Source organism: Anabrus simplex, chromosome 12, assembly GCF_040414725.1.
Source record: "Anabrus simplex isolate iqAnaSimp1 chromosome 12, ASM4041472v1, whole genome shotgun sequence".
In the NCBI taxonomy this organism is placed as follows: domain Eukaryota; kingdom Metazoa; phylum Arthropoda; class Insecta; order Orthoptera; family Tettigoniidae; genus Anabrus; species Anabrus simplex.
In genome coordinates, this window is record NC_090276.1 from 76004604 (window position 1) to 76018373 (window position 13770).

The 13770-nt window shown below is 39.0% G+C and overlaps 1 protein-coding gene across 4 annotated transcripts in view; it reads right to left on the reverse strand.

Annotated features, from left to right (window-relative positions):
* Nucleotides 1–13770, reverse strand: part of LOC136884534 (uncharacterized) — a 124253-nt gene that overhangs the window by 15887 nt on the left and 94596 nt on the right. For all 4 annotated transcript variants that reach the window (XM_067156780.2, XM_067156776.2, XM_067156777.2 and 1 more), the window contains exon 9: nucleotides 9460–9609. In XM_067156780.2, coding sequence (XP_067012881.2) covers nucleotides 9460–9609 — 150 coding nt within the window. The remainder of the gene's footprint in view (nucleotides 1–9459; nucleotides 9610–13770) is intronic.

Here is a 13770-nt window from a genome sequence, read left to right on the forward strand (position 1 = left end):
TTCCTTCTATGTTCAAAAGATTTTCAAAACATTCCTTCCACCTGTCCAGAGATTCCCTGGTATCTACTCCGAGTTCACCTTATCTTCCCAAAACATGGCTCATTTCCTTTTCCCCTCTAAAATTCTTTATTACTGTCCAGAATCGCTTCCCTGCCATTTTACCAAAGCTTTTCCAGGTTATTACCACAACCTTTCCATGACATCCTGGATTCAACAATTATTTCTTCCACTATGTTTCTTTCATCTGCATACAATTCCTTGTCTGCATCGAACTTCAGAGTGAATTCATGGCATTCCAGATCCAGTCACCTTGCAGGATGGATGACACCTTCCGAAAGACTTCCTTCAGGCCACGAGGAAAGTTGGTCAACATGAAAGACGCTCAACGGGTTTCGTTCAGGAGTTGGAAGAACAAAGACCAACCCAAGAAAGCAGGGTTTTGTCTGTGACTCCACTATGTGAATGTGGTGAAGAACAGACAATGAACCATCTTTTGTTTGTGACTTGTGTCCAACTACTTGCTCTCTCCAGAATGTGATCGACGCTATCAAGGAAGGATGTTAGGAAAAACTTAAAACGGTCCACCTTTTCAATACAAAAATGTTATATTTATTTATAACATGTATTTGCACTTGGAACTAGTTTCGACGCTGTGTTTGCGTCATCATCAGCCAAAATGTGGGAAATAGGCAAGATGTAGGCATTTATATTACACAAGGCGTTACATTAAACAATACACATCTTATAAGGAGATAAAAACAGGGACGAATATAGAAACAAATGAATCATTGAGAAAACAAAAGTTATACATATTAAAAATAACCTTAACCACATATCTTGCAGTGCGAAAGTGTTCTTCTTGAATGTTATAAATAAATATAACATTTTTGTATTGAAAAGGTGGACCGTTTTAAGTTTTTCCTAACATCCTTTCTCAGTTCAAAACGGACAAAATGAAATTCCTATGTTTAAATGCTATCAAGGAAGCATGTGAATTAGCAGCATATTGGTCATAACACATTTAATTCAATTTGTATTTCACTATCACTATCAGCCATATTCAATAGTTTTTACGATGTGGCCTCTTTAAGTCCGAAGCAAGGTAGGTTTTTATGAGGTCTCTCCATCTGGGACAGTCTTGGGGGATGTTCTGCCAATTGATCCCAGTAATCTTCCGGATGTCTTTATCCCATCCGTCCGGTGGTCTTCCCCTTGGTCTGAGATGATCTTTCGGACACCATTCCAGCACAAGCTTTGTCCACCTACCATCAGTTCTCCGAGCAACATGGCCTGCCCACTGCCATTTTAGGGTAAACACCCTTTCTAAAATGTCACTGACCTTTGTGACTGACCTGATGTAATCTGCTCTCTTCCTATCTTTCTTCGTCAAGCCTAGCATGAACCGTTCCATAGCTCTTTGGGTTGTTCTGAGTTTTTGCTTAACAAACTCGCTCAATGTCCAGGTTTCACAACCGTAAGTCAGTACGGGGAGAACATTCTGGTCAAAGACTATCTTCTTTAGGTGGGGTGGCATGTTGGATTTGAAGATTGAAGAATTTCTTCCGTAGGCTTGCCATCCTAGTTTGATACGTCGGAAGATTTCCGGTCTCAAGTCCCCTTTCATGTTTACAAGTTACCCAAGATAGACAAATTCATTGACCTGTTGTAATGTGGTGTTTCCCACATGCAGCTTTCCTGCTGGGGCCCATTTGTTGAGCATTACTTTGGTTTTAGAAAGGTTCATGGATAGTCCCCCTTTTTGACAGGCTGAGACAAGATCTTGTATTAGAGTTTGTAGTTCATCGATGTCATTGGCCAAAAGTGTAATGTCGTCTGCAAACCTTAAATTGTTCAGCCTTTTCCCATTGATTTTGATTCCTGTGCTTTGCCAGTTGATTTTTGACATGGCCATTTCTAATACTGCTGAGAACAGCTTGGGAGATATGGGGTCGCCTTGCTTAACACCTCTTTGAATTGGAAAATCCGTGGTTGGCACATTGACGTTCACGAAGGCTGAACAGGTTTCGTAGATATGCTGGAGAACTCTTATGTAGGCAGCATCGACGCCGTGTTCAGCTAAGGCTTGCATAACAGCAGCGTGGCTCACCGAGTCAAAAGCCTTTTCAAAGTCCACAAAGGCTAGACAGAGCGCCATTTGATATTCATTACTTTTGCTGATAACTTCACGAAGGGTGAGTATGTGGTTGATTGTTCCAAAACCTCGGCGGAAACCTGCTTTGTATTTATGTAGAGCTTAATCACATTGTTACCTGCCATCATCAGAAATGATTAATGGTTATAGTACCAGATTTGTTATTGTCCTGATATTATTGCAAGTTATAATGTATGTTTCTGACATGATCACTCCTTGTTTGGAGCCATTTCAGACACCTTTTGTACATTTAAAAGCTGCCCTCACTTCATTCCACCACGATGTTTGCTTTTTCCTACCTCCCATCTTTATGCACAGTTGTTCCTAAGCATTCCCTTACCATTTCTACCACAGCATTCATGAACCTGTTTGGAACTTTTCACTAATCATATCCATGTACGTATGTAACTTCCTCAACCTGGAGATTCTCTACCCTTCTTCTGCAGACAGATTTCGCTCTCTTTCTTAAGGGCCCCATACATGCGCAGACTTAGTCGGAGGTAAGCCTGCGCAAACCAGTCTCTTCAGACATGTCTCTGTGTGCAAGGCCGATAAGTCTGCCAACAAAAAGTCTGCAGGCAAGTCTCTGACATTCTGGCGCTGCTTGAATTCAGCCGGAGACTTTGCGACAAAAGCACTATATCAGAGTTGCGGCAGAAGATGTAAATGTGGTAACCTACAAATATGAAAACTGAAAATTATTTTTGCGCGTCTTCTTCGTGGAGAGTGCTACATTTACTACATTAAAAAACACGATACGCCTGTAAACTGCCATTTAAAAAGAAGTTAAAGAAATTACACGGTAATAGTTAACAGTCGTATTGTTATTGATTATTGTCGCTCCTCATATTCAAATATTGCATTGTTGGCTACAGTCGTGAACAAAGGGTGTAGTGTAGTCAAGTAAATATAAATAAAAATCAGCTGACCTTGTATTCCATTCATTTGTACTTCTGAGTAAGTAGTTAAAGTATTCGAAATTTATATTTCGCTCCCTCGATCTTTCAGTATTTACGAGCGGTTAGCTAATAATAATAAAGTTCATATATCCCAGTAATTGCAGTTCAAGTCCCTGGAGTAATAGTAGTAGTAGTAGTACTTTTGATAGAAATATTTGAGAAATTATTGTAGACAACCTCGTATTTTTCAGTAGGCCTAATTAAGGACACTTTTTTTTTTTTTCTCCGTCCCGTGGAGTAGGGAAAATAATAGTAATCCACCAGCTGTAATAATCACATAACCACATTTCAGTAGAATTGTAGTGAAGATAAGGTATAATATATTAGATAGTATCTTGCCAGTTATATTCGTGTTTTTCTTCGTGTACGGCAATCCTTTTGATACTTAAGCATTTAACCAAACGCAGTGTAGTGTAGATACATTGTAGTATAGATACAGTACATTTAGATAGTGCCGTATCTTGCCTGCTATATTCGTGTGTTATCTTTCGTGTATATCTATTAGACCGTAATACTAATAATAATTTGTCTAAGCATTTAGCTTCGTTGGTAATCTTTGAGTACAGTAGTTCTTGCAAATTTCATTTCTGTTCTCGTAATTAGGATACGTCTGAAAGTAGTTTAAAAATTACTGTAGTGTACTGTACAGTAGTATACGAGTAATATCCTATTAGAATTTAGTGTGCTTATTTTATTATTGTAAAATATTTGTGTAGTACTGGTGTAGTAGAGGTATCCGTAGAAACTCTTACTAAAATATTGGTGAAATTAGGATAGGCTAAATTGCAGTTTGGAATTGTGTAGTTCTTGTGTACTACTTTCGATATTCAGTAATTAACAGCAGTTTTTATCCTGTTAGGGGTTGTAGGATAAAAAAATAGAGCACGACTAAGTAGTATTGTAGTGTAATCGTATATTAATTACCTTATTGTTGTGTACTATCCCAGACAATATATCCCTCCGTTCATTTATTTTTTTGCAAATAAGTTATTTTATTTTTTTAATTTAAAAATTTTCCCCCGTAAAGAATGGCTAAGGAGCGCGAGTGTACTTATTGTGGGTGTGGTGAGGCATTGAGGGGTATGAGGGAGGAGTTGGAAAGTTTGAGGGAGATAATTAGGATTCTCACAGAAGACAGGAAGGAAGATAGGACTCCCTCAAACAATGTACAGGTTACAGTAGGTGTACAAGAGGGAGGGGAAGGAAAGGGAGGAGTTGTAGAAGACAGGTGGTCTAATGTTCTAAGGGGAAGGAGATTGCAGGCCAAGGGCTCTATTCAGGATCAGAATTCAGGACAGGTGTCTGTGCGAAATCGGTACGAGTCACTCCAGGTAGAACAACAGAGGGAAGATGAGGTACAGGGAACTGTTGCTGAGATGCGTGGAAGTAGGAGGAAGGGAAAAGGTAGGAAAGGGAAATGTAGAGTAGAGGATAGGAAAATACAGGTGGAACAGGGTCGTGGGAAGGAGAAAAGGGAGGAGGAAGTAGCTTCTGCAGCTATCAGGAAAGATAGGACTGACCAGGAGGGGAGGGGATCAAATGAGGTGGGTAGGGTTGAGGCTCTGGTCATGGGGGATTCCATCGTTAGACACGTGGGGAAAGTGTGTGGAGGAAAGGGAACCAGGGTAGAATGTTATCCAGGAATTAGATTAAGGCAGATGTTGAGGAAAGTAGAAGAGAGGGAGGAGGGGAAGGAGAAGGTGGTAGTGTTTCACGTTGGTACCAACAACATAAGGCAAGCTGATATAAGTACCAACATAGTTGGAGATGTGTGGGATCTGGTAAATGCAGCACGGGTGAAGTTTAAGAAAGCGGAGATTGTTATTAGTGGAATACTGTGTAGGAGGGATACTGACTGGAGGGTGATTGGGGATTTAAATGAGACTATGGAGTGGGTATGTGGGAAACTGGGAGTGAAATTTCTAGATCCTAATGGGTGGGTAGGAGATAGGGATCTGCGCTCGGATGGCCTTCATTTAAACCGCAGTGGTACGTATAAGTTAGGAAATTTGTTTGGAAGGGTAATAGGGAGGTACATTCAGGGAAACGGGATGGCCTAGGGAGCGGTGATAAGGGAACAGGGAACTGGAAATCAAATAGGGATGACATAAAATTGTTAGTGTTGAACTGTAGAAGTATTGTAAAGAAAGGAATAGAATTAAGTAATTTAATAGATATATATTTACCAGATATTGTAATAGGAGTTGAATCATGGCTGAGAAATGATATAATGGATCCAGAAATTTTCTCACGGCACTGGAGTGTGTATCGTAGAGATAGGATAGGAAAGGTGGGAGGGGGAGTTTTCATTCTGGTGAAAGAAGAATTTGTAAGCTACGAAAAAGTTGAAGATGAGACACATGAAATTCTAGGTGTAAGGCTCATTTCTAAAGATAATAGGCAACTTGATACATTTGGAGTGTACAGATCGGGAAAGGGTAGCACTGATGCGGATTCGGAATTATTTGATAGGATAGTCAGCTATGTGGGAAACGACATGGAAAGAAATGTGATTGTAGCGGGAGATCTGAATTTGCCAGATGTCAATTGGAAAGGAAATGCGAACGACAGGAAGCATGACCAACAAATGGCAAATAAGTTAATATGGGAAGGACAGCTGATTCAGAAAGTGATGGAACCAACCAGAGGGAAAAAATTTTTGGATGTGGTGCTGATAAAACCAGATGAGCTCTATAGGGAAACTGAAGTAATAGATGGTATTAGTGATCATGAAGCTCTTTTTGTGGTAGTTAAAAATAAATGTGATAGAAAGGAAGGTCTTAAAAGTAGGACTGTTAGGCAGTACCATATGGCTGATAAAGCAGGTATGAGGCAGTTTCTAAAAAGTAACTATGATCGGTGGAAAACGGTAAATACAAATGTAAACAGACTCTGGGATGGGTTTAAGGAAATTGTTGAGGAATGCGAATACAGGTTTGTACCTTTAAGGGTGGTAAGGAATGGTAAAGACCCACCTTATTATTATAGAGAAATAAAGAGACTAAGAAGGAGGTGCAGACTGGAAAGAAATAGAGTTAGAAATGGCTGTGGAAGTAAGGAGAAATTGAAGGAACTTACTAGAAAATTGAATCTAGCAAAGAAGGCAGCTAAGGATAACATGATGGCAAGCATAATTGGCAGTCATACAAATTTTAGTGAAAAATGGAAGGGTATGTATAGGTATTTTAAGGCAGAAACAGGTTCCAAGAAGGACATTCCAGGAAGAATTAATGAACAAGGAGAGTATGTATGTGAGGAACTTCAAAAGGCAGAAGTATTCAGTCAGCAGTATGTAAAGATTGTTGGTTACAAGGATGATGTCCAGATAGAGGAGGAGACTAAAGTCAAAGAAATATTAAAATTTGCATATGATAACAATGCCATTTACAATAAGATACAAAAGTTGAAAACTAGAAAAGCAGCTGGAATTGATCAGATTTCTGGGGATATACTAAAGACAATGGGTTGGGATATAGTACCATATCTGAAGTATTTATTTGATTATTGTTTGGTCAGAAGAGCTATACCAGATGAATGGAGAGTTGCTATAGGAAGCCCTGTGTATAAAGGAAAGAGTGATAGACATAAAGCTGAAAATTACAGGCCAGTATGTTTGACGTGCATTGTATGTAAGCTTTGGGAAGACATTCTTTCTGATTATATTAGACAAGTTTGTGAAATTAATAACTGTTCGATAGAAGGCAGTTTGGTTTTAGGAAAGGTTATTCCACTGAAGCTCAACTTGAAGGATTCCAGCAAGATATAGCAGATATCTTGGATTCTGGAGGTCAAATGGACTGTATCGCGATTGACTTGTCTAAAGCATTTGATAGGGTGGATCATGGGAGACTACTGGCAAAAATGAGTGCAATTGGACTAGACAAAAGAGTGACTGAATGGGTTGCTATATTTCTAGAAAATAGATCTCAGAAAATTAGAGTAGGTGAAGCTTTACCTGACCCTGTAATAATTAAGAGGGGAATTCCTCAAGACAGTATTATCGGACCTTTATGTTTTCTTATATATATAAATGATTTGAGTAAAGGAGTGGAATCGGAGTTAAGGCTTTTTGCGGATGATGTTATTCTCTATAGAGTGATAAATAAGTTACAAGATTGTGAGCAACTGCAACGTGACCTCGAAAATATTGTGAGATGGACAGCAGGCAATGGTATGTTGATAAACGGGGTTAAAAGTCAGGTTGTGAGTTTCACAAATAGGAAAAGTCCTCTCAGTTTTAATTACTGCGTTGATGGGGTGAAAGTTCCTTTTGAGGATCATTGTAAGTATCTAGGTGTTAATATAAGGAAAGATCTTCACTGGGGTAATCACTTAAATGGGATTGTAAATAAAGGGTACCGATCTCTGCACATGGTTATGAGGGTGTTTAGTGGTTGTAGTAAGGATGTAAAGGAGAGTGCATAAAAGTCTCTGGTAAGACCCCAACTAGAGTATGGTTCCAGTGTATGGGACCCTCACCAGGATTACCTGATTCAAGAACTGGAAAAAATCCAAAGAAAAGCAGCTCGTTTTGTTCTGGGTGATTTCCGACAAAAGAGTAGCGTTACAAAAATGTTGCAATGTTTGGGTTGGGAAGAATTGAGAGAAAGAAGAAGAGCTGCTCGACTAAGTGGTATGTTGAAATAATAACATTAAGTTATTTATTAGACCACCTAATCAATACAAAATCGTCTTGGATGATTTACATAAATTTGTTAGCTAATAGTGGGACATGTTTCGCCTTCCCTGAAGGCATCATCAGCCATAGTCTTAACCTTAAATTAAAAATAAGCGTCTAAATAACATGTAGTGATGAAATGAATTTTAAAATCTTTAAGAGATTTGAAGTAAGATAACATTAAAAATAACAATGATGGTTTGAAAATACAATGTGATGAGATACAATAGTGGAAGTATTAGCGAAATTAACATTAGAAGGCTGCTAAAATAAGTACAATGGATAAAACAGATTGTTATACAACCAGTAGTAAGATTGCATAAAAGTAAAGTTGATAGTCATGGCGGTTATAATTAGACGATGGCGAAAAATCATATATAATCAAAGTATAGAGGAGAGAATAAAAGTCAAAGTTAGTCGAGAGATCCGAAGTTCATCATGATCTTGAAGATAAAAGACAAAAGTCAGATGCATATGGTGAAGTTGTAGAACACGTTGAGGATATGAAGTTGGTGAATAGAAGTTGAAGAACAGTTTCAAATAGGATCACTATGGACCATCTCAAAATTTGAAGTGATGTTCAAATGTTGTAAATTGTGAGTTTGTAGATATTCTATTTGAAAAAGCATATACAAGTGGAATCTGTAAATGGAAGCAAGAAACGTAGAGTTAATTGTGTGAAAAGATATTTGAAAAATATTGAAGTAGAATCGTATGCACTTACCATTTGACGGTGACAAAGATAGCATTGTAATATTATGAGTTAGAAGTATTTGCAACAGTAGACTTCTTGCTACGTGTGTTATAACTGAAGTTTTGTGCTGGAGGGGGATCTGTTTGCGTTGACGTAACTATTGGAGGGGGGCTGCTATTGGTGGGAGGGAAGGAAGAGAGTGTATTACTGCGCGTGTTGTAACGGTGTAAGGCTATTGGAGGGAGCGATGTTCCGGTGGGTGTGGCTATGGGTTTATTGGTTGTATTTGAATTAGAGGTACTAGCGGCGGGGGTATGTAAGTGGTATGTTCCGAGCTGTCAGCGGAGAGACGGCGTGGATTGACATTAGTAGACGAATAGGTTTGAATGGCGTCTATAAAAGTAGGAAAGATCACAATATGAAGATAAAGTTGGAATTCAAGAAGACAAACTGGGGCAAATATTCATTTATAGGAAGGGGAGTTACGGATCGGAATAACTTACCAAGGGAGATGTTCAATAAATTTCCAATTTCTTTGAAATCATTTCGGAAAAGGCTAGGAAAGCAACAGATAGGGAATCTGCCACCTGGGCGACTGCCCTAAATGCAGATCAGTATTGATTGATTGATTGTGTCCAAATAACAACTCATCTTCCATACCTACTAATTAATTTCAATCCGTATACATTTTTCAACCATGCGAATCTCAAACAGAAAACAACTGAGCGAGTCGTATTCAACTTCCTCGGTAAATAATAATTTAGTCTGAGCGCGTGTGGGCAACTGCATACTTCCGACTTACCTCCCGGAGGCAAGTCTGCGCAGGTAAGTATTCCACAAGTCTGCACGTGTATGGGGCCCTTAAGGCCTAGAGATACCGAGTTCATTACATTCATTACAGATAAGATCGTAGTCTGTATCATCGAAAAATTCCATAATCCTTTTGATTATTGTATAAATTAAAAGTGATACTCACTTGTCAAACTCGGTACCGCCCATTGGATTGAAATGAGAGTAGTCCGAGACTGGTTGGCGACAGATATAGCACATGAGTGCTCCACAGGTGCAGCGCATCTTGTTACAACCATCTTCTTTAATGAACTGTTGTTTGCATTTCCAGCAAGTTCTGCAACATCAGAGAAACAATATAACAAATGTTAACAGTTTCTTTCTTCACTTGTGTCAGCAATTCCTTTTTTAAATTGAAAAAGGAAAAAGCATGGTAAATTACGATAGGTCTACATATTTATATGGTATGGAGCAGGTTCACCAGGTGCCTTGTCATCTGATGTTCACTGCAGTCGCAAAAAAAAAAAAAGCCCTTCACACAGGAAACACCATTTCTTCAAGTAGCTCTTGGATGTTCTACTAACTGGGTTTTCCTCAAGCATAGGTCGCACTTGTTAAAGCTGATCATGTTCCAGGCAGCTGGGGAACTTTACGTCCAATAAATCAGCCCCTGCATTAAATGGTGTTGTGCACAGCAGGGGTGTACTGAGTGCCTGTTTTAGATTCGACTTAGCACGGTTCTTTAACTTAATAATTTTACACTCCACTAAGTACATTTATGGTTGTCACACACCGAGGTGCCAGAATCATGTCTCGCATGAGTTTTTAAATATCTGTAAATATACTGACATGAGGCTAGACTGGACCGAACGTGCCACCTTGGGCTCAGAAAGCCTTGGTTTATTGATCGGGCTTTAATAATTTTGTACTATCAATGCAGTCTGGCGGGATGACAAGATACCTCCTGACTGGAGAAAGGGTGTCATTCTCCTGTTTAAGAAAGGAAATCGCAGAAAATGCTGCAATTACCTTTCTGCTTCCTCATGGGTTTAAGTCTCGAGAAGATCTTTGAGACCAGATTGAGAGAGAGTCATCTTAAGAGTCACAGAAGAGGAACAGTATGGCTTCAGGCCTAACAGGTCCACAACAAAATCTTCAGTGTCTGTTAATGGAGAAATGCTGGGAGAAAGGCAAAGATCTGTTCAGTTTTCCTGGATACTGAGCCAAGTTGAAGTCCGAGTCACAGCAATCCTTCCAGCTGTCAATAGTGGTGAGCCATGCTAAAATGGCATGTTCATAAAAATGATGTTTCCCGTATTGCAAAGGGCTTGTATCGGCCTCAGCTCGATTGAGTTAAGTGTTTCCATGATTGTACCAGAGAGGGCAGCTCCCTCGGTCATGAGCACGGAAGATTATTATTTCGGCGAGACCGTTGTTCTCTCTCTTTGGAGCGCATCATTGCAACGTTATGTGTGTGGAATATAAACATGGATCCCACGCAGATTGGAGTGGCGTTTTTATGCCATAAATGGGTTTTTAATAGATTTAAACTTGACCCATATTACCATCCCTCTTGTTATTTTGATTGATATTACAGGTATGGTAATCCTTGTATTAATATTATTTCTACGGTTCTGTTTTGCCATTCGTCTCTTAATGGTGACCGATTGATATGCATCCTTCTGCTCTATAGCGAGAATGGGCTGTGTCTGTTGACGCGGTTGTGATATGTTCATAGCTGGGCCTCTGATTTTATTTACGTGCACTACATTGTAAAGTATTTTGTCATCGAATGAATGTACGCCCTGCGTGTCGATGCGGAGATCCATTCGTGTCGTACAAAGTGCGTAAGCTGATGGGTTTGTGCACGACCACTGGGTCCCTATTATCGTCCTGCTAATTGTCTGCGCCGTGCATGCTATCTCTGACATGTGAGACCTTTGTTTGTGACCATGAGAGTCATACTATACGAGTTGGTGTTCAACTTATTAACTGGAGCAACTGCTCGTATTGTATACCGGCAATGTCTGAATGTTTGGGTGTGTGTTGGTGAGTGGAAGGAGAGAAAGGATGACGTATCGGTCAGCTCAATGCTTGATGCCGGTACGGTGATATTTACTTCGCCTTGGTCTCCGTCATGGCTTGCCCACGAGGCCGCCATGTTTGTTTTCTTATATTCAGGCTATGCGCATGCCTGTGTTTCTCTTTGGGTATGAATATTGTTTCTTTGGTCCTGAGATGTTTCTCTCTGTGCTATGTTGTGATCTTTCACGTTTTATTTTACCTTCTCTGGGATTTTTTTTCTTCTTGCTGCGTGGGAACCTCCATCTGTGGTAATTGTTGAGACGATGTGTAAGTTAAATAGAAGCGTATGTAGAGAATTTTATTAATCTCGCGGAAAGAGTGACCAAGTTGATCCGTGTGGATTGTATTCACATTATCACATTATGTAGCGAGATTGCAATTGAGACGGTTAGCCCGTCGTATGAATAATTTAAGCTCGGTGTTTGAAAAGCTGTGCTCAGGCATTAATGTTAGGACTCCAACTGGATGAACTCTGCACATGTACATATCCTTTCTTTTAATTGCTGGCTTCATTTCTTGTTTCTTTTTTGAATTTTATTATATCAATAAACCCTCATTTAAATTCAGTTTGAATTTTATTGCTACTAGCCCTAGTTTCGTTCCTGTTCTGCATTGAAATGAGGGTCGTTTCCAGTTGAGGGCTGTGTCTTTGGCCTTTCCTAGTCGCGGTCCACGCCTCGAATCTCCCAACGTGTGTGTTTTATGGTGACGTAGATTGTTGGTAAGGGAGGGGGTGTGGCTCCGTGGTAACAGCATTGTCATTTTGTATAATTTTATCATTATCGGGGTCATCACTGAATTCACTGACACAACCTAATTCCACAATAACTTTACCTCTTAATTAAAAACTGCTCCCACTATCGCTCAAATCAACATTTTTGCTCCTCGAATGATGGCATATTGCTAAGCAAACTTGCATGGTCTTCAAACAACCCTCCACAAAGCCCGAGTTGAAAGATTATAGCAATACAGGGATTCATACTGGTGTCAAAAAATGGCAGCAGCTTACTGTATCTGATTCACAAGTGTGTAACCCGACAAAGGAGATATACATCTAAAAAAACCGGATCTGTGCGGGATAATTTTGTTGTTGGGCATGGCCCGCCGTGCAAGTTCTAAGGATTAACAATAAAAATGAAATTCTCTCGCCTTTCCTAGCACTACTGGTGCTGAAATGCAGACCCCTACCACTCGTATAGCACAAGGTTAATTTCTTCAGTGCTAGACTGGTAAAGAGTTTTATACCTTTCCAACTGTTTTTACGATTCTGAATTTACCACGAAACTCTGAAGCTGACTTGCTTACTTTCTTAATGTTAAACTTCTCATGTATTTAAAAGTTGTTGGGTAGTTTATCTTGTTGTATGTCTGTAATAAGAAAAGGAATCTTATAAATAATCGGAAGTTGTGTTGCTGGTTAAGAGTGTTTCTAGAAACTTCACTTACCCCTCCAATTGCTGTTTGTCACTGAACTCGCTATCTTGGAATCTGGAGGCCAACACTACCACTGATCCAGAGTGGAGTTCTGTGGTTTAGTGCTACCTGCTAACCTTTTGCGTACAGCTTCAGGATAATAATAATAATAATAATAATAATAATAATAATAATAATAATAATAATAATAATAATAATAATAATAATAATAATAATAATAACAACCATTATTTTCAAATAAAGCATATGATTCCTCAGACAAACTTTTTGATGTACTGGATAGATAAGAAAATAAAATAAAATAAAATAAAAATAAATAAATAAAAGAAAACAAGAAATTTGATCAGACACCAACTGACACCACCTCGAAAGTTCTTAACCCTCGAAGTGCTATCGTCTCACTACGAGACGATTCGGATCCCAGCTGAAGTGCTATCATCTCGCAGTAAAATCTATATAACAATCAATTTTAGGAATATTCTCGCTGCGAAATTCAATTCTTATGAATCATCTCGTAGCGAGACGATACCACATCGAGGGTTAAGACAAATTTCTGAAACTTCTGATATTGAGACAAGGGTGAGACAAGGAGATGGTTTATCATGAAGCAAGGAGAAAATTTATAAATTGCAAAAAGCCAATTCAATTACATGGAACATTCAAAGAACAGACTTACTAAAAGGATATTTAATTATGCCTTCCCAATAAAAGTCAAGAATAATTGGATAATCAAAAACAGAAATAGAACAAGAACAAGAAATTAACATAGACAAAAGTATACGAGACAGGTCTAGATTTAGAATACCCAAGATGAGAACCAACACTCCATGGACGAAAGAAAAATCATAGCGAGAGGATGCATAGATTCCAGGAAGAGATAAAAGCAAATTCATCTGCTTAATAAGTTCAATCATGCTCCTTATTTGGGCACAACTTGTGAGGGGATACAATGAAATGACACCTGCTTTCTGAAACAGCAT